The sequence below is a fragment of the Schistocerca serialis genome, chromosome 2 (assembly GCF_023864345.2).
Source record: "Schistocerca serialis cubense isolate TAMUIC-IGC-003099 chromosome 2, iqSchSeri2.2, whole genome shotgun sequence".
Lineage (NCBI taxonomy): Eukaryota > Metazoa > Arthropoda > Insecta > Orthoptera > Acrididae > Schistocerca > Schistocerca serialis.
The window spans coordinates 765286614-765313461 of record NC_064639.1 but is presented as its reverse complement, the minus strand read 5'-3'; the positions used below and the strand labels follow the sequence as shown (position 1 = coordinate 765313461).

Genomic DNA, 26848 nt, shown 5'->3' with positions numbered 1-26848 from the left:
GAGAGGCAAACACCTTGACATGCGCGGGAACGTCGAATTTTTTTCGGGTTCGTGCAGCAACTATTGCGAATGTATAGCAGGAAGCGTACGCTGTAGTTGTCGAGGTGCTCGCTCAGCAAACACTGCAGGTGAGTGGTATGCGACTTGCAGTCCTCAGGCAGCAGGGGGGCACTGTTAGAGAAGTCCTTAAGAGTAACTACCAAAAGGGCATTTCCAGATACACTACGAAGTAATCGGATACATTTTCAAAACTTTTTCGTTGTTGAGATTTCTGCCTTGATCAAAACATGATTTCTTGATTTTCTCTATTCATCCATACAAGAAAGTACCCAGTGATGAGCAGGAAGGGCACCTGTCCCTTCTCCCTGACCCTACAAAAATGCTTTCTGAAACCGAACTCGAATCCTGTCCCACCAAACAACATGGGCAGATAAATTCAGTATGTTCGAAGAAAAAAGTTAATGAATACTAATAGTTAGTGTAGCTAGAGGCATCTGACACGCAATTTCAAAACTATTTTGTCGTTCAGATCAAAACGAAAACGAACTGTTACTGCCACCCCTCCTCCCTAGGCTCAGATGCTGAGTATGCTCCTGCGTCCTTCGATGATATTTCAACATCCTTCATTTTACTTAACGGTATATTTTGTTACGGCATCGAAGATTTTCAGGGCGGCATCTTTGTGTCAAATCTTGTCGCTGTTTATACCGCGTCAGATCAGATTTATTAGTACGAACAATCAAAAACTATCTCTCATTGCGATAGATGCTGCTGGGGGTAGTCTCTTACGTCGGCCCCTCAAACGGATTAGGTGGAGGAAGGAGGAGCGTAGCGCCGCATTACTGATTTTCGGTATTTGTGCATGGGAATCCCACCCTCGGACCTACGTCACCGCCAACAGAAGTTAGAACTGTAAGCGACATCACAAAACCAGTCACAAACTTCAGCTCCACTGTAAAAAAAAAAAAATACAGCGCTCCCAGCGTACAGTCATCCGCTGAAGAGAAAGATTGTGTTTACATTCGAAGCCTCAATTTTTAATATGGAAAAACAAGGCGTCCTGGTTGCAGTGTTTAAATGTTTTATTATTTCCCAATGATGGGTTTCATCTTCGGCTTGGCTGACATTTGGTAGCGCTGAGTACGTGGGCTACTGCGCATAAAATATCCCAGCAAGTAAATCCCCAAGCTTTGAAAACACTACGTGGTGTCCGTATTAAGGCATGTGGTCTACTCCAACGCAAACAAAATGCGACAAGGTCTACAGTAAAATTTTACATTATAAAAACACCGGCGGTGTAGAGCATCTTCTGGTTGCTCACATCACACTGGATGTAAACTGGTTTCAAACAAGTATGATGTGTGCGACCAAAATATGAACTGCACCTCCGGCATGTTTATGATGTAAAGCTTTACTGTAGGCCTGACGCCTTTCGGTTTGCATTAGACTGCACCACAACCCGTTATAAGGACGTCGTGCAGTGTTTTTAAGGCTTGGGCATTTACCTGCTGGGATATTTTATGCGTGGCATCCCACCCATTGTTGCCAAATATCGGCCAATCTGGAGATGCCTAAATGAAGGTGAAACACGTCATTGGGAAATAATTTAAAAAATCAACATTGTAACCAAGACTGTTTGTTTCTTCATACCGATATACTGGTTGATGTACCAATTCCGCTATGAACTGGAAAAGGCTCGAGTTTTAATTCCGATTTCACATGGCCTGTTGTTAATGTTGCCTTGTCGCTGTTTGTCTACTTCAGTACAGTAACGAAAGAAACAGAACGCAATAGGACGGTGGAGACATGTCGATGTATGTGATTCTTTAGTTTTTCCAGGCTTATTAGTTGACCGTAAAGTCGACGAATGTACTTTTCGGTCAATGTTTGTATGCATCCTCTGTCAAATACGTAAGTGTGAACTGCAGAGTAATTATCTGGATGTGAACAAAATGTTCTCTTAAGTAAAATACAGAGCTCCTCACTGAGCACGGTGCAATACCACCGAAATGTGTATAGGTATGGAAAGAAAAACAAATACTGTATTTTGCTCAAAGCAGAATTCTCAAGGTATATTTACTGTTCGAACAAACAAATTCTGTAAGCTTTCCGAAAGAAAAATCGCTTTCAGCATTTATTCTTCTTCCGTGCACGCTAAATTACGTGGGCTAAGAGAAAAAGGAGGCGTAGTAAACAGGAACAAGAACTTCGTACACGAGCGGAAAATGGTACAACAGGGAACCAGTGGTAGCGAATATGGTGGCAAAGCAAAGTGGAGAGGGAGGAGCGGCGGTGGCGGCAGCAGCAGCGGCAGCGGCAGCGGCGGACGGCAGAAGCAGCTCAGTCGAGGAAGAGCAGGTCCTCCATGGAGAAGCTGGCGGCGGGCCCCCCGGCGGAGGCGGCGGCGGTGCGGGGGCTGCCGCTGTGGGCGGAGGGCGCGGCGGAGGCGGCGCGGTCGCGGCCCAGCGAGTGCAGGCTGAGCAGCGAGCCGGGCGCGTCCAGCTCCACGGGCAGCGAGTCCACGTACTGCTGCACGCTGCTGTACGAGCAGCTGCGGTCGCCCGCGCGCTCGCCGCCGCCCTTCACCACCACCGGCGGCGGGCTGCCCCTGCAACACACGCAACACCGTACTACAGCGCGCCCTCCACCTGCTCTTTTTGTCGACCTACTTACACTACTGGTCATTAAAATTGCTACACCACGAAGATGACGTGCTACAGACGCAAAATTTAACCGACAGGAAGAAGATGCTGTGATATGCTTTTCAGAGCATTCACACTAGGTTGGTACCGGTGGTGACACGTACAACGTGCTGACATGAGGAAAGTTTCCAACCGATTTCTCATACACAAACAGCAGTTGACCGGCGTTGCCTGGTGAACGTTGTTGTGATGTCTCGTGAAAGGAGGAGAAATGCGTTCCATCACGTTTCCGACTTTGATAAAGGTCGGATTGTAGCCTACCGAAATTGCAGTTTATCGTATCGCGATATTGCTGCTCGCGTTGGTCGACATCCAATGACTGTTAGCGGAATATGGAATCGGTGGGTTCAGGAGGGTAATACGGAACGCCGTGCTGGATCCCAACGGCCTCGTATCACTAGCAGCCGAGATGACAAGTATCGTATCCGCATGGCTGTAACGGATCGTGCAGCTACGTCTCGATCCCTGAGTCAACAATTGCGGACCTTTGCAAGATAACAACCATCTGCACGAACAATTCGACGACGTTTGCAGCAGCATGGACCATCAGCTTGGAGACCATGACTGCGGTTACTCTTGGCGCTGCATCACAGACAGGAGCGCCTGCGATGGTGTACTCAACGACGAACCTGAGTGCACGAATGGCAAAACGTCATTTTTTCGGATGAATCCAGGTTCTGTTTGCAGCAACGTGATGGTCGCATCAGTGTTTAGCGCCATCGTGGTGAACGCGCACTGGAAGCGTGTATTCGTCGTCGCCATACTGGTATATCACCCGACGTGATGGTATGGGGTGCCACTGGTTACACTTCTCGGTCACCTCCTGTTCGCATTTACGGCAATTTGAACAGTGGACGTTACTTTTCAGATGTGTTACAACCCGTGGCTCTACCCTTCCTTCGATCCCTGCGAAACCCTACCTTTCAGCAGGATAATGCACGACCGCATCTTGAAGATCCTGTACGGGCCTTTCTGAATACAGAAAATGTTCCACTGCTACCCTGGCCAGCATATTCGTCAGATCTCTCACCAATTGAAAACGTCTGGTCAATGGTGGCCGAACAACTGGCTCGTCACAATACGCCAGTCACTACTTTTGATGAACTGTGGTATCGTGTTGAAGCTGCATGGGCAGCTGTACCTGTAAACGCCATCCAAGCTCTGTTTGACTCAATGCCCAGGCGTATCAAGTCCGTTATTGCGGCCAGAGGTGGTTGTTCTGGGTACTGATTTCTCAGGATCTATGCACCCAAACTGCGTGAAAATGTAATCACATGTTAGTTCTAGTATAATATATTTGTCCAATGAGTACCCGCTTATCATCTGCATTTTTTCTTGGTGTAGCAATTTTAATGGCCAGTAGTGTACTTATTTACTAGCCAGTAGGGACGGCGGTTATCGCTGAAACAACCGGTTTTCGGTTATATCGGTTTTCTTTTGACTCCATTTTAACTCGACTGTTATAGCCGTTCAAAATAACCGATATCTGAAATAACCAATTTTCGTTGTTTTTATTCCTATTATTTCCTGTAATAACAGTCGAACGAAGACTGAAAAATTTTAACTCTCTCAGTTTCAAGATACATTTGATCAAAGTATTAAATTAAATAAGCAGATCAGAGAAAACTTAGTCCGTCCACCGTTTACTTTTTTTTTTCGAAAAGTCAAGTGGCTGAATACTACAATAAACACGAAATATTTCGAAACTTCGCTCAAAGATCATGTTGTAATCGGGGATCATAACACTGTCTGAGCACTAAGAATTGTCAGTGCTGAAGAATGGAAACTTAGATTGAAAACCTCTTTTCCCATCTTCATTTGTCCGTTTTCGATGGCTACAAGCAAATAAAGTCATGTTATATAGATAAGGGCAGCAGATCAGATACTTTCTATTTTTATTGTAAACTATGAATTAATTGTTGTTAAGTTTTTAATTTACTCCTCTTACTATAACTTCCGTCCTCCTATTATTTCAACAAATGGCAGACATGTTCAATCTTTCAAAGCAAATGAAGCATTGCTACGTTACTTCGTAAATTACTTCCAGATTAGGTTTGGTTCCATTTAGATATACAGGGTGGTCAACTGATCGTGACCGGGCCAAATATCTCACGAAATAAGCGTCAAACGAAAAAACTACAAAGAACGAAGCTTGTCTAGCTTGAAGGGGGAAACCAGATGGCGCTATCGTTGGCCCGCTAGATGGCGCTGCCACAGGTCAAACGGATATCAACTGCTTTTTAAAATAGGAACCCCCATTTTTATTACATATTCATGTAGTGCGTAAAGAAATATGAATGTTTTAGTTGGACCACTTTTTTCGCTTTGTGATAGATGGAACTGTAAGAGTCAAAAACATATGACTCACAATTTTAGACGAACAGTTGGTAACAGGTAGGTTTTTTTAAATTAAAATACAGAACGTAGGTACATTTGGACATTTTATTTCGGTTGTTCCAATGTGATACGTGTACCTTTGTGAACTTATCATTTCTGAATGTTATGAGGCTTCGTCGGTGGATCACGATAGCAAATATCCTTCAACTTTCCCCGCAGAAAGAAATACGGGGACGTCAGATCCGGTGAACGTACGGGCCATGGTATGTATGGTGCTTCGACGACCAATCCACCTGTCATGAAATGTGCTATTCAATACCGCTTCAACCGCACGCGAGCTACGTGCCAGACATCCATCATGTTGGAAATACATCTCCATTCTGTCATGCAGTGAAACATCTTGTAGTAACATCGGTAGAACATTACGTAGGAAATCAGCATACATTGCAACATTTAGATTGCCATCGATGAAATGGGGGCCAATTATCCTTCCTCCCATAATGCCTCACCATACATTAACCCGCCAAGGTCGCTGATGTTCCACTTGTCGCTGCCATCGTGGATTTTCCGTTGCCCAGTACTGCATATTATGCCGGTTGACGTTACTGCTGTTGGTGAATGACGCTTCGCCGCTAAATAGAACTCGTGTAAAAAATCTGTCATCGTCCCGTAATATCTCTTGTGCCCAGTAGCAGAACTGTACACGACGTTCAAAGTCGTCGCCATGCAATTCCTGGTGCATAGAAATATGGTACGGGTGCAATCGATTTTTGATGTAGCATTGTCAACACCGACGTTTTTGAGATTCCCTATTCTCGCACAATTTGTCTACCACTGATGTGCGGATTAGCCACGACAGCAGCTAAAACACCTACTTGGGCATCATCATTTGTTGCAGGTAGTGGTTGACGTTTCACATGTGGCTGAATAATTCCTGTTTCCTTAAATAACGTAACTATCCGGCGAACGGTCCGGGCACTTGGATGATGTCGTCCAGGGTACCGAGCAGCATACGTAGCACACGCCCGTTGGACATTTGGATCACAATAGTCATACATCGACACGATATCGACCGCAATTGGTAAACGGTCCATTTTAACACGGGTAATGTATCACGAAGCAAATACCGTCCTCACTGGCGGAATGTTACGTGATACCATGTACTTACACGTTTGTGACTATTACAGCGCCGTCTATCACAAAGCGGAAAAAGTGGTCCAACTAAAATATTCATATTTCTTTACGTACCACACGAATATGTTACAAAAATGGGGGTTTCTATTTGGTTGGCTCTGAGCACTATGGGACTTAACATCTTAGGTCATCAGTCCCCTAGAACTTAGAACTACTTAAACCTAACTAACCTAAGGACATCACACACATCCATGCCCGAGGCAGGATTCGAACCTGCGACCGTAGCAGTCCCGCGGTTCCGGACTGCAGGGTTTCTATTTAAATAAACGCAGTTGATATCCGTTTGACCTATGGCAGCGCCATCTAGCGGGCCAACCATAGCGCCATCTGATTTCCCCCTTGAAGCTAGACGAGTTTCGTTCTTTGTAGTTTTTTCGTTTGATGCTTATTTCGTGATATACAGGGTGATTCAAAAAGAATACCACAACTTTAGGAATTTAAAACTCTGCAACGACAAAAGGCAGAGCTAAGCACTATCTGTCGGCGAATTAAGGGAGCTATAAAATTTCATTTAGTTGTACATTTGTTCGCTTGAGGCGCTGTTGACTAGGCGTCAGCGTCAGTTGATGCTAAGATGGCACCGCTCAACAGAAAGCTTTTTGTGTTATTGAGTACGGCAGAAGTGAATCGACGACAGTTGTTCAGCGTGCATTTCGAGCGAAGTATGGTGTTAAACCTCGTGATAGGTGGTGTATTAAACGTTGGTATAAACAGTTTACAGAGAATCGGTGTTTGTGCAAAGGGAAAAGTTCTGGACGGCCGAGAACGAGCGATGAAAATCGACTCGCAGAGCTAGCAGAGAGCTGCAAATTGCACAATCAACTGTATGGAGAGTCCTACGAAAAAGGTTATTTATGAAATCTTATCGTCTGAAATTGGTTCAAGCACTATCTGCAGCTGATAAGATTAAAAGAATCGATTTCTGTGATTTTATCCTTGCTGAAATGGAAACAGATGAATCGTTTCAAAGATTGTGTTTAGTGATGAAGCAACTTTCCACACTAACGGGAAACAACTCAGTATGAACGTGACTCGCCTAAGGTGAACGTTTTCTGTGCCATTTCAGCCAATAAAGTTTTTGGTCCCTTTTTCTTCGAAGGTGCTACTGTAACTGGACTACAGTATCTGGAGATGTTAGAGAATTGGCTGTTCCCTCAGCTCGAACAAGAAGCGTAACAAATCATATTTCAGCAGGATGCAGCGCCACTACATTGGCACTTATCTGTCCGTAACTACCTGAACGTCAACTACCCGAGGCGATGGATCGGCCGCCAGGCAGCCCGTGACAGAGCACTTCATCACTGGCCTCCAAGAAGCCCTGATCTTACCCCCTGCGATTTTTTCTTATGGGGGTATGTTAAGGATATGGTGTTTCGGCCACCTCTCCCAGCCACCATTGATGATTTGAAACGAGAAATAACAGCAGCTATCCAAACTGTTACGCCTGATATGCTACAGAGAGTGTGGAACGAGTTGGAGTATCGGGTTGATATTGCTCGTGTTGAACATCTCTGAACTTGTTTTTGAGTGAAAAAAAACCTTTTTAAATACCCTTTGTAATGATGTATAGCAGAAGGTTATATTATGTTTCTTTCATTAAATACACATTTTTAAAGTTGTGGTATTCTTTTTGAATCACCCTGTATTTGGCCCGGTCACTATCAATGGACCACCCTGTACAACGGATGTCTGGTGAAGACCGTGAGAATCTACCATATAGACCAGAAAGGACACATTTCGCACTCTGGTCAGGCACAACATCGCAAGAAGTGGCGACAAGGAGCCAAAACAGCAGACCGCGCCAGCACGCGGCACAAACGCTAAGGACGAAAAAGAAGAAGAAGAAGAAGAAGAAGAATGCAAATTTTGCTAATAAAAGTTATTCGTTTTCTAAAAAAAAGATTTATTTAAAAACGAAAAAATATAGCACTGCTGCTGTGGCTAAGTGATATTTCCGTTTTTTAACTGATTATTAGTAAAAAATAACAAACACCTGTTATAGCTGAGACCAAATAAATACCGATTATTCAGAACTAGAATATCGGTATAGGTTTTAAAAAATGGTTCAAATGGCTCTGAGGACTATGGGACTTAACTTCTGAGGTCATCAGTCCCCTAGAACTTAGAACTACTTAAACCTAACTAACCTAAGGACATCACACACATCCATACCTGAGGCAGGGTTCGAACCTGCGACCGTAGCGGTCACGCGGTGCCAGACTGCAGCGTCTAGAACCGCTCGGCCACTCCGGTCGGCGGTATAGGTTTTACCCGGTAGGTTTTTCCTCTCCATACTAGCCACCCACTTCGTCTTTGCATGAGTAGCACTAAGTATCTACAGTGGACTACAGCTCTGGCATAATGGTGATGTGTAGAGTTATGATTAAACATCAGAGAATAACGTATCCTGGCTTCGCACGAGTAGGACTAGAGCTGTAAAAATACCGTATGCTACCGTACACTACCGTAAGTAAGAGAAGGCTACGACCGTTTTCTTAATAGCTTTAATCAGCTAAGATCATATCCACTTTACCTCTATGTTAGGTGTTGTAGCGTCCGCATACGAATGGACGAGTGAACTTATGTAAAAATCATTAACAAGAATAATTACGTATATGTACAGTATATTCTGTGTAATGTGAATTACGAGACGTATTTGGAAAGTAAGATCCGATAAGGCGGGAAATCGAAACCACTGTGGAAATCCGATGCAACTTTCCACAGATGTGTTGGGCAGTGTCTTTAATGTGGCTGTCGATAGCTTCACGTCGCTCTTTTCAGTTCAGAGCGCAAAGTGATCACGTAGAAATGCCTAAAACAACAGTGTCTCTCGCCAGGTATGTGGATCTGGTGAGAGATTTCGCCTGAAGGTATGCAGCCCACAAAACATAAATGTCATGCGTTTCTTTCTTCAAGACAATTTTAAACCGCGTTCTGCAGGGTGCAATGAAGAGGCTCCTGCAGCTTTTTCGATGGTAAGTGTTTGATCACCCACAATACAGGGTACTGGAATGTTTGTACAACGTCACGACAAATGTCTAAGTCCGACTGGCGACTATTTAGAGATGTTGCTGGAAAGTGTGACTAATTGTTGCGATAAATGTTTAATTTATTTTCACTGTGGTTTTCATCTCGCGACCCATCGTACCTTACTTTCCGAACAGTTCTCGTATGTAACATTTATAATATGAGACACACTTGTGTTCAAAAATAATAATCATTGATTATGATGTATGTTAATCGCAGAAAGAAAATCCATCTATCATCTGAGATCTTCATGCTATTCATATTACTAACAGCGCTATTAAAAAAAAGCTCGTCTGTCTCTATTAGTAGCTGCCTCTGTGTTCGGTTGAATGTATAATTAGAAAAAAACTCTGCAGAACAAAACGTGTGTAAAAGTTCTAAATATTTTAATATATGTATTAAAATCATGAGTTGAAATTATTTAATGTATATGGGTAACATTCCACGTCAAATTATCCAGCCCTTTTCAGAATTTAGCTCCGTTTGCAGCGACAGAAGGAACATCGCTGGTTAGCTGCAGCCACTGCCATTAGCGATACATTTCAAGTTATTTGAACTTCGCGAAAGATGCGTAACATAGAGTGAAGTAATTTAAACAGTTTCTCTTCCAGCACTGCTACGGACGAGAATACTTTTCAAATTAGTTTTTTTTTTTTTTTTCCTAGTTCATTGACTGAAAACATCCCAGGTACGCTTTGGCCTGAACTTACATACGAGTAGAAACATAGGATCTTGTTTGGAGAATTCGAACATTTTTTTTTCAGTTGAAAGCACTTACATAAGGCTCAAATGGCTCTGTGCACTATGGGACTTAACACTTACATAAGGAAATCAGTTTAGTAACGTAAGATTTTCTTGTATTTTCAGCTTATTTAAGCAGGGTAACAATCCTTCATTCCCTATTATATGACAAGCTTTATACTTCTCTCCAATATACGTATACTGTACATCAAAACAAAATCTGCCGGCCGGTGTGGCCGAGCGGTTCTAGGCGCTACAGTCTGGAACCGTGCGACCGCTACGGTCGCAGGTTCGAATCCTGCCTTGGGCATGGATGTGTGTGATATCCCTAGGTTAGTTAGGTTTAAGCACTTCTAAGTTCTAGGTGACTGATGACCTCAGAAGTTAAGTCCCATAGTGCTCAGAGCCATTTGAACCATTGGAAAACAAAATCTCGTTATATAACTGAAAAACATTATTTACATTTCAAGAATTAATCTCATATAGAAGTGATTATAGTAATATTTGTTTTAGTCAAGTTTAAAGATTATTTTTCAAGCAATTACCGAAAAATTAAATTATATCCAGAAACAGGAGAGATAGTATAGTTTGTTCATAACTATCGGGCGTTACCTCATAAATATAGCTTTCTTTACAAATGCGATCAGTGCCTTCCTTGATTCTCCAAAAAACCTGAAGCATTGAACGTCTAGAAACTGAGTGACGGTGTTAAAAGGTCAGGTAGCCGACGGCACATTTTTTTCTACATCATTATCCTCCTGTCTGTTACTTAAGGGGCTGGCCGGGGTGGCCGAGCAGTTCTAGACTCTACAGTCTGGAACCGCGTGACCGCTACGATCGCAGGTTCGAATCCTGCCTCGGGCATGGATGTGCGTGATGTCCTTAGGTTAGTTAGGTTTAAGTAGTTCTAAGTTCTATGGGACTGATGACCTCAGAAGTTAAGTCCCATAGTGCTCAGAGCCATTTGAACCATTTTGTTACTTAAGGATAATAAATATTTATAGCCAAATTGGAACTGTCAATGATTAATTCACACTTTTTTCGAAAATCGTTGATTTGTAAAGTGAAACATACGGCTGTTGTACTAAAAATAAAGAAAAGAATACAAATCTTTCGCGCTTGAAAACTAAATTTCCTCCACAAAAATTATAAAATTTTACAGAAAACTCAAAACGAAGATATAGCGAACATTACTTCAATACTTCGTCGAACGTATATAAAACATGTCTCTGTTATTCATAAACAACTTTCGCATGTATATGGATAATAAGAGGAAACTATTGTCTTTGATCATGACGAAGAACGCTCTATTGAGTACAAAACAACAACAACTAAATATACATGCTTTTATATTTGTGCACGTAAACTGTACCTGCATCAAAAGTAATTGCTTTGCTTGCACAGAAGCGCAGAAGTTAAGCGATCAGCTATTTTTTATTACTTGTAAAACGCAGTTCATATTCTGTAAAGATATAAAATACGGAATCGCTACTACAACGGATTTGCAGTTCTAATAATGTATAAAACAAACAAGCAAACAAAGAAACAAAAAATGAAAGAGAAGTTGTCAACTCGCAGTCACACTCTTACACACTCATTTAGGTTTCTTTCCGTACCGATACTACTGGTAATCCTCCATTTAGTACGCCATTTACGTATTGCACCAAAACTACTGAACCGTGGTTATAGTAGAGCGCAGCTCCACGTAGCACTAAGTTTCTACGGCCTGATAACATATCTGGCATAATGATAATTTAGTTTACAGACCAGTGCATACTGTTAGGATTAAACTTCAGAGAATAACGTTAGATAGATGAATATAATCACTTTCATGCAGCTTACATTACATCAAAAAAGTCCTCAGGAGGCATGAATGTTATGTTTTCTATATCTGACTGGTCTGATATCGCGCGCCGCGGAATCTGAATCCGAGCCAGACGTCATGGACTTCGAAGACCCCTAGAGGTCTCTGCACCATCGCGCCGTAAGCTGTGGCGTCGCGCGCCTCCTGGCCCGCTTTTAGTGTGAGGGCGCCACAGTGGAACACGTGGTCCCAGCGGCCAATAGCGGCGCCCCCGATAGCATACTTAAGCGCCTGTCTCCGCTCAGCCAGCCAGTCTAACCTTGCGTACTTCGGTTTACACCTCGCTTCGCGCTAGACAGCTTACATCCTTGTTCTGTGTACGAGTGGACGTATTTGCTTCCTTGTGACTCCGTTGTTCGATCTTGTTGTATTCGTTCTGTCCTTCGTTGGTGGTGTCCGTCCTCTCCCGTTGTGTTGTTGTTCGCGGGTCCCGCAGCGCTTTCCGTCATTGCTAATCCGCGACCGCCCAGGTCGCAGTTACAACATTTTGGCGACGAGGATGGAAAGGAGGCGAAGTTGGCCTGTCTGCTGGAGCAACAGCAGCAGCTCATGCAGCAGCAGCAACTCCAGTTAGACATCTTACAAAAGTCGCTGCAGTTTCTAACGGACAAAGTCGATGCCCGGGACGCGTTACCGCACCAGCTTCAGAGTCCTCGGGTTTCCGATGCTGTCCCGCGTCCGCCGTCGTTTCCACCCTTTAATGACGCTAAAGAGGACTGGGAAACCTACTTACATCGGCTGAAACAACATTTCACGGCTTTTGAAGTCACAGACGACTCCTTGCAGCGGTCGTTGTTTTTGTCTTGGGCCTCTCTGGACACGTTCTTTCTTCTCCGCAAGTTGGCAACCATGTCCGATCCTGTGGCTCTCTCTTTCCAGGAGATCTGCCTTTTGCTGACAAACTATTATTCCAAACGCTACCATGTAGTCGCCTCTCGGCTGGAGTTCCACCAGTACCATAAACAGCCTGGTCAATCGTATCATTCCTGGGTCACGGACTTGCAGGGTCTCAGCCGTCAATGAGATTTTTACATGCACCACTCAGCAGTGTAAGGCTTCGTATGCGGGCTCCCTGATCCAGGATGTGGTGGTTCAGCTGGCTCCCGACCCTGAGGTCCGTAATGCGGCGTTGAAACTCGACAACCCCTCCTTGGAAGAGATTCTCTACATTGCCCACTCCTTTTGAAACTGCTCAAGTGGCTAACGAGCGTCTTATGGCGCGACCGCAGGTGGCAGCGATTGCGGCGTCACGGCAGGTTCCGCCCTCGCGACGTCGACGTGGCCCGGCCGACAGGGGCCAGCGCCGTCGGGACTCCTCGTGTTTCGACGTCTCTACTGCGTCGGCGCCTTCGGTCGCCCCTCGTCGCCGGTCGCGCGGCCCACTTCCATCTTGCCCACAGTGCTTTACTGCCCATTCGCGGGCTGATTGTCCCCACCGCTGGAAAAAGTGCACGCTGTGTAACAAGGAGCGCCACATCCGATCGGTTTGTCGTAGTCGCTCGACTCGATCCAGTCCTGCCCCTCCTGGGCCTCAAGATACCGTCCACGCTCTGCAATTGGTCGTCGCACAGGATGACCCATCAGCGCGGAAGCTTTTCATCACGCTCCGCATTTTCACAGAGGATGTCAGTTTTCAGGTCACCACTGGGGCTACTGTCTCCCTGATTAATATGGCGACATATACACGGCTGGGCTCTCCTACGTTGTCGCCTCCCTCTCGTCGTTTGGTCGCCTACGGAGACGGTTCTATTCCCCTTCATGGGCAGTTCGTCGTCCACGCGACGTACAAGCGTGTTCCATGGCTCCTTACTCTCTTTGTCGTCGACCATCCGTCGGCTTCGAATATTTTTGGCCTGGATCCGTTTCAACTGTTTGGCTTTTCAATTTCCGACGAAGTTAAGGTCGTTTCCATGGCTGTTCCCTTTCAGGACTTGGACGATCTGTGCTCCGCTTTTGCATCGTTGTTTGCACCAGATCTCGGATGTGCTTCTGGCTTTCAGGCGCACATCATCCTATGGCCAGATGCACAGCCTCGCTTTTTCCAGGCCAGGCCAGCGGTCAAGTAGGAACTTGATCGGCTGAGGGCGATGGCGTGCTGGAACATGTAACTTACAGTGCATGGGCGACATCACTGGTGGTCATGCGGAAACCCAATGGGTCCCTTCGGCTGTGTGGGGACTTCGGCGCTACAGTCAATGCTCAGTCCCTCGTTGACACTTACCCCATTCCCTGACAGGAAGACTTTCTTGCCAAGCTTGCCGGGGGAGAGTATTTTTCCAAGATCGGCATGGCTGAGGCGTACCACCAGTTGCCCTTGGATGCCGAATCTCAGAAAATCATGGTTATCAACACACGACTGTATACGTACAAGCGCCTTCCCTTTGGTGTCTCTTCGGTGCCGGCCATATTCAAGCTATTCCTGGAGCAGCTTACACAGCCTATCCCTGCATGTGTGCATTATCTGGATAACATCTTAGTCACCGGGCGTTCCTGCCAGGAACATTTGCAAAACCTCAGCGCCTTACTTCATACTCTGCAGTCTGCTAGTCTATGCTGTCGGCTGGACAAGTGTTGTTTTTTTTTTCAACCGGAAGTGGAATACTTAGGCCACTGGCTTAGCAAAGATGGCATTCGCCCTTTGGGTCGTAATGTCGCGGCCATTGAGGCCCTTCCTCGTCCCAATGACTTATCTGAACTGCACATGTTTTTGAGCAAGGTTACTTATTACTTAAAGTTCTTCCCCAGGCTGCCTCCGTTGCTCAACCCCTCAATCACTTGCGTCGCAAAGGGGTACCTTTTGTTTGCACTCCTGCCTGTGACCAGGCTTTTCTCCGTTTAAAGACGATGCTGAAGTCCACCCCTTGTCTTACTCCCTTCTCTACGGACCGCCCCTTGGTTGTGGCAGCTGATGCGTCGGCATACGGCATTGGGGCCGTCCTCGCGCACTGGGATGCCGATGGCTCCGAACAGCCCATCGCTTATGCCTCTAAGACGTTGACCCCAGCACAACGGAACTACGCCCAGATTGAAAAGGAGGCCCTGGCGACCCTGTTCGCCATCCAAAAATTTCACACCTATCTCTTTCAGGCAAAGTTCACCCTCCTGACGGACCATAAACCCTTGGTTACACTTTTCGGACCCCACTCTCACCTTCCCGAGCGGACGGCTCAACGTCTTCAGCGCTGGGAATTGTTTTTACGTAATCACGCTTACACCATCCGGTACAAGCCCACCACCCACCATGCTAATGCGGAAGCTCTGTCACGTCTCCCAGCAGGCCCCGATCCTGCCTTTGACCAACAGGTCTTCTGCTTTCACATTGATTCCGCCCGCCGGGATGCGCTGGACAGTCTTCCTCTTATGGCTGCTGAAGTTGCTTCGGCTACCCGCCGCGACCCTGCCGGCGATAATGGTCCCCAATTCACAGCATCCTCCTTCCGCAACTTCTGTCAGGCCAACGGTATCAAACATATCTTTCGTCCAATGGCGCAGCGGAGAGGCTTGTCCGCACTTTTAAACACCAGTTGACTAAGGCACTCGACACATCTTCAACCACGTCGACCCTCACCCTGTTTTTGAGCACCTATCGCACTATGCCAATTGACAGACGCAGTCCGGCAGAGCCCCTTCATGAGAGGCAGCCGCGGACCCTACTCCATTTGCTGATGCCGTCCTCCTCCGGCCCCCCACTCCCGGCCCTCGCAGTGTTATGCCCCTGGCACGGCCGTGTGGGCCCGCGCGTACGGCCCCAAGGTGGATTGGACACCCGTCACGGTCGTCGCGGCCCATGGGCGGCGTGTGACGTCAGTGCAGACATCGAAAGGGTTGGAGCGGCGCCATCATAATCACCTCCGCCCTCGTGCTGCCACGGGACTCGCGCCGCCGCCTCTTTCCCTACCTCCTTCGGGTAAGGGCGTGGTCCTCGAGTCACCGTCCCAGCCCCCGGTAGCCGTCTCCCCGCGTACCTGCCGCCAGCCCTCTCCGCCTCCGGGTGGATCGGCGGCTCCCTCCTCCGCCCTGGACTCTGGATCGGCTGTCATGGATACGTCGGGCGTCCCTTCCTCCCCGCCACTTGCGATTGATACGCACAGTTCCTCTTCCCACTGCCGCGCACCTCGACAGCGTCCGGGGCGTTTCCGCCCTACGCGCAAGTTTCAGGGGGGAGGGATCTGGTACCGCGAGTCCGCGGAATTTGAATCCGCGCCAGACGTCATGGACGTCGAAGACCCATAGAGGTCTCTGCACCATCGCGCCGTACGCTGTGGCAGCGCGCGCCTCCTGGCCCGCTATTAGTGTGAGGGCCCAACAGTGGAACAGGTGGTCCCAGCGGCCAATAGCGGCGTCCCAGATAGCGTACTTAAGCGCCTTCCTCGCGCTCAGCCAGCCAGTCTAATCTCGCGTACGTCGGCATTTCTGGCCAAGAGAAGTCTACTAATATGAAATACCGGCCTTAATTTGAGGAAGAAATTTCTGAGGATGTACGTCTGGAGTACAGCATTGTACGGTAGTGAAACATGGACTGTGGGAAAACCGGAGCAGAAGAGAATCGAAGCATTTGAGATGTGGTGCTATAGACGAATGTTGAAAATTAGGTGGACTGATACGGTAAGGAATGAGGAGGTTCTACGCAGAATCGGAGACGAAAGGAATATGTGGAAAACACTGATAAGGAGAAGGGACAGGATGATAGGACATCTGCTAAGACATGAGGGAATGACTTCCATGGAACTAGAGGTAGCTGTAGAGGGCAAAAACTGTAGAGGAAGACAGAGATTGGAATACGTAGGCTGCAAGTGCTACTCTGAGATGAAGAGGTTAGCACAGGAAAGGAATTCGTGGCGGGCCGCATCAAACCAGTCAGTAGACTGACGACAAAAAAAAAATAAATAAATAAATAAAAAGTCGGTTTACACCTCGCTTCGCGCTAGACAGCTTGCTTCCTTGTTCTGTGTACGAGTGTTTGTTTCCTTGTGACTCCGTTGTTCGATCTTGTTGTATTCGTTCTGCCCTTCGTTGGTCGTGTCCGTCATCTCCCGTTGTGTTGTTGTTGTTCGCAGGCCTCTCCGCGGGTCCCGCCGCGCTTTTTGTTATTGCTACCCTGCGACCGTCAACTGGGGTCTGGAGTGATATCTTGTGTCAATAGTGGGTGCTGCGAACAGGTCTGGTTTAAAGCCCAAGCGACATAAGCCGCCATTTGAGGTGCCAATGTAAGAGGGCTCCAGAGGTGTCACAGCTGGAAGATTCACAATTAATTGTGGCCACTTGGGGCGCCGAGTTGCGAGAGGTGCCAGGGGCACATAAGTGCAACATTTGTGTACAGTGCGTATCACAATTAGCAGCGAAAAGTGACACTCGCGAAAGTATATGAGGGAAGATAACGATGATGTTTGGTTTGTAGGACGCGCAACTGCGCTGTTATCAGCGCTCGTAAAAATCCCCAGTTTTTACGAAGTCCAGTCTCGCCACTTTACCGAATGATGATCAAACGACGAGGACAACACAAACACCCAATCCCAGGGCGGAGAAAATCCCAATGCGGCCGAGAATCGAACCCTCAATCCCGTGATCCAGAGGTAGCAACGCTAGCCACTAGACCACTAGCTGCAGGGACCGAGCGGGATGGCGCAGTGGTTTGCACACTGGACTCACATTAGGGAGGACGACGGTTCAAACCCGTCTCCAGCCATCCTGATTTAGGTTTTCCGTGATTTCCCTATATCGTTTCAGGCCAATGCCGGGATGGTTCCTTTGAAAGGGCACGGCCGAGTTCCTTCCCAATCCTTCCCTAATCCGAGCTTGTGCTCCGTCTCTAATGACCTCGTTGTCGACGGGACGTTAAACACTAGTTTCCTCCTCCTCCTCCTCCTCCTCCTCACGAGCTGCAGACGCGAGGGAAAAGGAGGGAGAGGAGGCAGTAGGGCTGAGGGAGGCGAACGATAGGTCACTCGGGTGGAAAAATGTTGTTGAACCGCCCAACATCTGATACGGCTTGCATCGCACCTACTGCTATTATTAGATAATACAAATCTAAGCTACACTAATGTCATCTACGCTACATATGGTACAAACTTTTTTGTCATTCAGGTAACTTTTAAGTGTGAATGTTGTCGACAGTGAGGACACATGCTACGAAGGTATGATCGCTCCAGTAGCACAGTCACTGGTAACTTCACTCTCACTGTCTAGCACTCCCGTTTCACTCGCATTTACTCTGGGGTCCTACTCCCTGTTTTGCATATGCGTCAGTCTGGAAGACTCTGACGACATCTTTCCTTTTATTCTATTAAGGATTTCTTGGAGATTTTATTTAAAACAGCGTTAATTACGTACAAAACAGAAAACAGTAGAGAATTATCGAGTACAATAGAGAATTACCGAATAAGGCAGGGCTGTTGTTAAGACATTGACCTCATATTCTGAAGGAAGGAGCTGCTCTGTTCGGCCATCCTGATTTGCGTTTTCCATCGATTTCCTAAATCTCTTAGGCAAATGCCGGGATGGTTCCTTAATCAAGGTGACGGTCGACCACGTGTTCTGTCACTGTAGGCTACCTGTTCTATCCTCTTAAACATTTTGGACACGGGTGTATACTCTTTGTGGAACCTGGCTTGTATCAAAGGTTTCGCAATAAACTCAACGCCGATTGTTTCTTCATACCGTGGAGCATCTTATGTAATCAAATGTGCACCATTGTATCCACTAGCTGTGTTTTAAGTTCAGCAAGATCACTCGCCCATCTATTTTATTAGATGAGTTATGCCCTGGTTCTCTGAGTAGACTCAGATAGGGTTGTTAGAAGGGTATGAAAAGGCGCCAGGTTTAATCTCCGCGGAACTTATTTTCAATTCGATAATTCTTTGACGGAGAATCTAAATTGACGAGCATAATCGTGAACGTAATCACGTCGTTTACAAGATTTGATGGGCTGTTTTAAATAAGTAATTTAGCTGTTACAGCCCGTGTCTAAATTCATTACCGTTTTGGCTTACCTACAAGATAATTGTGTTTTAGTTTTTCATGCTACTGCTTTGCGTATCAGAGATACAACGATAACGGTTCATTGTAAATGAGTCAGTTAATAGCTGCACCACTTAAGAATTTTCTTCGGTCGCGCACGTTATGCTTACAGTCATTAATGTTAACAATTGAATCGACATTTGAGTAGACGAACAAGAACTACAGAAAATGTAGGTAGCTTTCTCGACTATTTCAGTTCTTTATACTACACATTTATTCATAAATCGCGTGAGGAAAAAACTTGCATCGGTAACATCTCAATAAAAATTTTGTTTCAGGTATCCGAAGTGGTGTAACGTTATTTACTCGCATTATCTGTTTTGTGCTGCTGTTCCAGTCTCTTCATACTTACCACAAATAATGCGTAAGGACCTCTGGACTGTGGTAAGGGTATTTTAAACTTTTTGTGCTCGTAAAATGTTCACTCTACACTTATTTTTGGAATGTTAATTTTAGTAATCCTGATTCCTGAGAACATATACTATAACCTCCTTCTAGCTGAAGTAGGCATAGCCTCCTTTCCTGGGTTGTTCCTAATAGAACGTATTGATTAAAATGTTTATGCGTTTATTTATGTCGAACAACCCCTAATAACTCTACAATTCTGATGATTCCAGTATCTCCTACTCCGGTTTGCCTATGGTCTACATACTTTTCCATACGTGCTAGCCTCTAGACACACACTTTCAGAAACTTGTGTTTCATTCTTGAATCAAAATTTGATAGCATTCTAATTTCTTTGTTTAGCTAGTAACGTGGACGCGTAAACTTGTACAATAGTGGCTTGTACCGACGTCATTCCTAACCTGGAAAGATTCAGTGAGTCACTAATAATAATCTAAGGTTGTATGCTACGGCATTGCATAGAAACGCTTGCCATACCATTCACACATGCCGCTGTTGTTAACTTTTGTATAGTCGACTCCTAGAAGTCTTACTCGTCTTTATATTAAATTTCACTGGGCCTTAGTAAATAAAAATTCATGTGTTAAATCTACTTCTTCACAGAATTTTATTGTTGGAGACTTTGTTCATTCTAACTTTCCACGTATCAGTTCTCAGACCGTTAGCTTTTCCTAAGTTGCGCTCCGCAGGAATCTTTTGCCAAGTACAAGTTTATCATGAGGTTGCTTAAGGGAATCGCCTGTTCGTTAGACACTGTTGATTTTTTTGTCTGTGACGCTGTATTTTCCAATGTTTTCTGCTAATACCTCTACTTTTAAGTATAAAGCAAGGACAAGAGGAGACCTCAAAATTCCTCCACTCTCCACACTCCCACTAAAATGTGGGTAATCCCACGCATAGCGGATGTCCTCTTCGCTTCTTATGCAGTGCAGTGCTTGAACAACGGCTGCCAATCAGATTACCTCGAGTTACGGGACTATTTCAGTTTCTGTTTACTTGCGCATCTACTTTGTGACACGATTTTATGCAGTGCTGTGATGTCGAAGTCCCACATTGCTACTGTCGGCCAAGTGCAGTGCGATGTATTTATATTTAAGGAAACTAGTCATTAGCTATGTGGTACACTGTACCGCTACTGTTACACATCTACTAGCCGACAGAGTAGCCCTCCTCGCAAACACATTACGATAACGGCCCCAAATCAACATTACGACCAATGCTTGACAACGATCACCCTCAAGAGCCATCACGCTCAAATCGTGCAAACCAGACAGTAATATGAGGTGGTTTACTGGCGAGATATCTGATGTTATCCTGCGAGTCATTATCATATAAACAAGGCGTTATCTCTCTGCTTGTCAATAAGCTTATAGCACCGTATTTGTAGCAACAGTCAACGTCCTTTGGCAACAAGGGAAGAGCATGTGTGCCAACTGGACATAGGAAATTACTGCTTAAACAAATATCTATATGAATAACTGAGCCGGCCGGAGTGGCCGTGCGGTTCTAGGCGCTAGAGTCTGGAACCGCGAGACCGCTACGGTCGCAGGTCCGAATCCTGCCTCGGGCATGGATGTGTGTGATGTCCTTAGGTTAGTTAGGTTTAAGTAGTTCTAAGTTCTAGGGGACTGATGACCACAGCAGTTGAGTCCCATAGTGCTCAGAGCCATTTGAACCATTTGAATAACTGAGTGGCCAATCGGTAACTTCCCGGGAGCAAACCAACGTTATAAGTGCGTAGGATTTCAAAGCCGGTGTCAATCTGAATGAAATGTTTTTGAACACCTAAATGGATTTTGACCTAACAAAACAACGATGTTTCAATGATTTACATAAAGTACGTATTCGGTAGAACTGATTGTTTAGTTCAATGTTCTCTGTTCTAAATAGCAAGTACGTGAGTTCCTGTTTGCTTGCAAACCAAACGAGTTAGATAATAATGTTTGTTCGCTGAAGCTGTCTGGCACAGAGTAGCAGCTGTCTAGAAAATACTATCGAAAGGTACTTAGGTCGTTTGATTGTGGTTGGTCCTGCGACGTTATACTGATTTTTACTTTTTCATGAACATTTACAAAGAGTTGTAGGTAGAATATACGTGTGAAACACCCACATCAAAAGCTACGGCCTGCTATACAAATGACATCTCGCAACAGAAAAATGTAGGTAAATTTTAGATTATGCAGTACAGAATATAAGACGTACCACTTCCTTTCTTTGTTATTGCCACCTGATTTGAAAGTTCGTTCATGACCTCTCTATCTCCGAGTTTCAGTATTCAGCTCTTAATCGCTGTCTTTGACTATAGCTATATGTTATTTATTTATTGCTGCTAGCAAACTAAAGGTGTAGTCTCGTTGCGTATTTCAGGTCGTATAACACGAAATGTAATTGTAGAGATATTAAAGCATGTCTTCATACAATCGTTATTCGGCGTTGAATAAAATTTCTACAGCTAAAATAATTCATCCTAAGCACACATTTTCTAATCGCTTAAAACTAAATATCAGTATTATATTACGTTTAGTAGATGCGCCATTTTATATAGGAATTCTGAACTAGTATTCCTGCAACGACAGGTGGCCATGTACTCAGAATCTATATTCAATGATTCAAGAAGAACTAAGTACAACTACAGACTATAACCATATGCTATATTATTTAAATCAGATTACTAATGGTTTACTCTGTCCACTGCACATTATCGAGTCCTCTGGAAGACTTTCGGAGAATAATTTTTTTCCTCGCTCTGAGCGGCTTATCAGGAAAGTTTTCCTGGCACAACACTGTCGCCTCTACGACCTCAGAGCATCCAATGCCGCGTCCCCACCGCACTCAACAGAATTCACTTCATTTCTCCTCCAACGTCACGGGAGAGCTAGGCAACGAATGCCCGACTTGGTCCCATGGACTCACAGAAATTGTCTTTTGTCCCTGACGTTCCGTAGAATCTCGACTACTCGCATCGTCTTGATCTTGACATAACTCCTAGTTATGTTTCTCAATGTGCGGAAGTTAAAACTTCCTGGACCCTAATTACTAATCAACTGCTTTGAGTGCTACTGACTTCATTTCCTTGCTCGAGACATCGTATACTTTGACATTTATATAGTTTACCTTTAGATATACACTACTGGCCATTAAAATTGCTACAACAAGAAGAAATGCAGATGATAGACGGGTATTCATTGGACAAATATATTATACTAGAACTGATATGTGATTACATTTTCAAGCAATTTGGGTGCATAGATCCTGAGAAATCAGTACCCAGAACAACCACCTCTGGCCGTAATAACGGACTTGATACCCCTGGGCATTGAGTCAAACTGGGCTTGGATGGCGTGTACAGGTACAGCTGCCCATGCAGCTTCAACACGATACCACAGTGCATCAAGAGTAGTGACTGGCGTATTGGGACGAGCCAGTTGCTCGGCCACCATTGACCAGACGTTTTCAATTGGTGAGAGATCTGGAGAATGTGCTGGCCAGCGCGGCAGTCGAACATTTTCTGTATCCAGAAAGGCCCGTACAGGACCTGCAACATGCGGTCGTGCGTTATGCTGGTCAAATGTAGGGTTTCGCAGGGATCGAATGAAGGGTAGAGCCACGGGTTGTAACACATCTGCAATGTAACGTCCACTGTTCAAAGTGTCGTCAATGCGAACATGAGGTGACCGAGACGTGTAAGCAATGGCACCCCATACCATCACGCCGGTTGATACGCCAGTATGGCGATGACGAATACACGCTCCCAATGTGCGTTCACCGCGATGTCGCCAAACACTGATGCGACCATCATGACGCTGTAAACAGAACCTGAATTCATCCGAAAAACGACGTTTTGCCATTCCCGCATCCAGGTTCGTCGTTGAGTACACACCATCGCAGGCGCTTCTGTCTGTCATGCAGCGTCAAGGGTAACCGCCGCCATGGTCTCCGAGCTGATAGTCCATGCTGCTGCAAACGTCGTCGAACTGTTCGTGCAGATGGCTGTTGTCTTGCAAACGTTCCCATCTGTTGACTCAGGGATCGAGACGTGGCTGCACGTTTCGTTACAGCCATGCCGATAATATGCCTGTCATCTCGACTGCTAGTGGTACGAGGCCGTTGGGATCCAGGACGGCGTTCCGTATTACCCTCCTGAACCCACCGATTCCATATTCTGCTAACAGTCATTGGATCTCGACCAACGCAATGTCGCGATACGATAAACCCCAATCGCGATAGGCTACAATCCGACCTTTATCAAAGTGGGAAACGTGATGGTACGCATATCTCCTCCTTAGACGAGGCATCACAACAACGTTTCACCAGGCAACGCCGATCAACTGCTGTTTGTGTATGAGGAATCGATTGTAAACTTTCCTCATGGTCAGCACGTTGTAGGTGTCACCACCGGCGCCAACCTTGTGTGAATGCTCTGAAAAGCTAATCATTTGCATATCACAGCAAGTTCTTCCTGTCGGGTACATTTCGCGTCTGTAGCAAGTCATCTTCGTGGTGTAGCAATTTTAACTGCCAGTAGTGTATTATTCGCTAGAATAGCAAGTAACCGCCAAATTTCTTCATTACTGGCTATGCCACAAACACTACCTGATCTTATGCACACGGCCTCAATGTATTGATCACATTTAAATAAAATATGTTGAGGTACCCAACCAATCCCCAGTTGCACGCCTGTGTTAATTCTACATAAATACTCGTATTGTGAATATTCCTATGGAAGGTTGAAATCTTTCACGAACGCTCGGTAAAAATCCACGCACCCGCCGTGGAGTACTTTCTGTGCCTCAATCAAGTTGCCATTCATCAGGAATCCATTCATTTAATTGTTTGTCGGTGATGTACTGACCAGTTAAGTCTTTTACTTTTCTTAGATTACCTCTAGATCTAGTGAAAAGCTGCTAAATGTCGCTTTTTCCTGTGTTACCCGAAGAGAGCATTACAAACCCACATTGAACTCATACTAACAGTCTGTTCTCTCATTCGGGTGGAGCCGGGTTCAAATCCATTTCTGACCGTCCAGATTTAAGTTTCCCGTCGGTTTCCTAAATCTCTTTAGGTGAAGACTATCCATTCTTTCCTATTTCTATCTATTTCTGTTATTTTCTTCTATTTCGTCTGCTATCCTCGTCTCGCGATTCCTCACTATTCTCCATTCCAGTCATCTTCCTCCCCAGATTTCATTCCTTCTGCATCGCTGCCTTACATGTCTGTTATTTGTCATTACTCACATTCGACAAACATTCAATGAGGAATTTACTTAGCTGTGTTAATTAGACCGGTATCTCAGAAATATTATATATTCATTAGGATATGAACATCATTTACTACTCACATACTATACATACTATAATGCTAACTTATTAAAGATGTCTGTTTGGATATAAAACTGAAAGTCTTAATGCCGCCAGATAAAATAAATACACAAGTGGAAAATCTCTCTATTTCACGAAAATGTATGTAAGTATGCATGTATGTTCCATTTATCCTCCTAAGCTACTGGATCGATTTCAGCCAAATTTGATACATATATCACTTGCAGTCGGCAAAGATGCACTGTGAAGGAAGAACGACCTACATTCCATACGGGTGGGGATAAGAAATGGGTGACACTGAAGCATAGCTCTGGAACACCTAGAGCAAATTCAACCTTTTTGTTAGCCACATGACATTATTTCTACAAAAATGCTGTGGGAGTAAGATTCCTCAATACCGCCAGGAAAAGGGGTCTAGATGAGAAGAGGTGAAGTAAAAAGGCTCGAAAACGACCTGTTGGTATTTATTTCCCGTAATTAGTTGACGTGGAATACGCTAAAAAGTATGAAGTGCAGTTTCTCTCTTATTTGTGCTGTTCAGTTTTTCAACAAGATCGCAAGAATGACCACTAAAGTGAGACAATAATTTTGTGAACGTGTTTCGTGACCTTAAATCAGCCCATACGGTTGATAAATTTAACAGCCTCTCAGGAGTCGTGTGGTGTAAAACAGCACAGAATCAGATTCACATCTGCGCAATTTATGTCACTTATGCATATGTTCAACACCTCCTGCTAAGCCTGTGAACTGATTTCAACTGAACTTGATACACATATTACTTACTGTCTGGAATGAAATACTGTGGGGTAAAAACCAACAACCTCACGCTGGGTGAATGGGGGGGGGGGGGGGGAGGGAGGAGTAGGGGCGAAGGCTACAATGTGGTGATGCACTGAGAATTAGAGACACAACACAAGCTTGATAAAAGGTTGGGTAAAAAGTAAGTGAGCAAGTTTGTCGCATTATGTGCACAGGAACTATACAAGTATATGTCGTTAGCGGTTAAGAGAAAAAACAGAGGCTAAAAAAGGGTGCCTGAACGGGTATTTGAACCTCCGACCACCAGAGTTTAGGTCATCATCGGTGCGTAGTTTTTAGGGAGAAAAAGAAATATGTTTTAGTTGTGCACCTGAGAGTAACGACGCTGTTCGACTTGAATTACACACTTTGAGGTGATAAAGGAATTAAATCCTCGAAACACACGTATTGTCTTTGGAACTTCGCCAAAGGGTGTTATGAAAAGTGCTATGCTCGTAAATTTTAACTAACTTCCTGTTTAAGTTAGACAAAGCAGATTTCCATCTTAGCAGCCATGTAAAAATACATAATCTCTGCTTATGAGGACATGAACAGAATAGCCCTTATTGTGTAAAAGATAATTACATGCTAACACGCAACCGTCATGGTGGACTGTGTAATGATATTGGCTCTGTTTGTTAGTGCCTTCGCAAACATGGTTTCCCCTGGACGGAGCCGCTTCGTATTCTCTTAACGCGTTACAGTCGATGGAAACCATTTGACAATTTTTTAGAAGGAACGAAATTTCAGATAGGCGGTTACATTTCATTTAAACATTCCAGGTCTCAATGTTTGCGACTTCTGTCCGTCATAACAATGTAACAGAAACATGTACAGCAAACGTCCTGCACTGAAAAATGAGGAATGACCGCGAAATCAGTGGCTTTTATCGGAACATGATACAGCAAGCTTTTCATAATTCGATAAGGACTTAATCAGAATATGTGCGCCGAAATGAAATACATCCAATCAGTTAATACGACATCTTTGAAATGAGTGGAAAATTGTCTTCAAACTGTTCTCTTTTGCAGGACACTGAGCAGGCAGTCCCTGCTCGGTAAACACGAGAAAATCAGAAACAGTAAGTGCTGAAATGTGCAACAAAATGAAAATGAGCGAGAGAGAGTGAGATTATGTCAAATGATGCCACAGCAGCGGTAGAACTTTTAACGTTACCTGAGTGGCAGGATGACGGGTATCAGTGAGATGTTTATTAATCATTAACAACACGCCCAGGCTTTGCACGGACAGCACTAAGCCATCTATCTCAAAGCGAAAAAAGTGGTCCAACTAAAACATTCATATATCTTTACGTACTACACGAATATGTAATAAAAAATGGGGGGTTCCTATCTAAAAAAAACGCAGTTGATGTCCGTTTGACCTATGGCAGCGCCATCTAGCGGGCCAACCATAGCGCCATCTGCTTTCCCCCTTCAAGCTAG

General features: G+C 45.0%; 1 protein-coding gene across 1 annotated transcript in view; it reads right to left on the bottom strand.

Annotated features, from left to right (window-relative positions):
- Positions 1-1020: 1020 nt before the first annotated feature.
- LOC126457986 (uncharacterized) overlaps positions 1021-26848 on the bottom strand; it is a 40507-nt gene continuing 14679 nt past the window's right edge. The window contains exon 3 of the mRNA XM_050094751.1: positions 1021-2608. Within this exon, the coding sequence (XP_049950708.1) occupies positions 2341-2608 (268 nt within the window). The 3' untranslated portion in view covers positions 1021-2340. The remainder of the gene's footprint in view (positions 2609-26848) is intronic.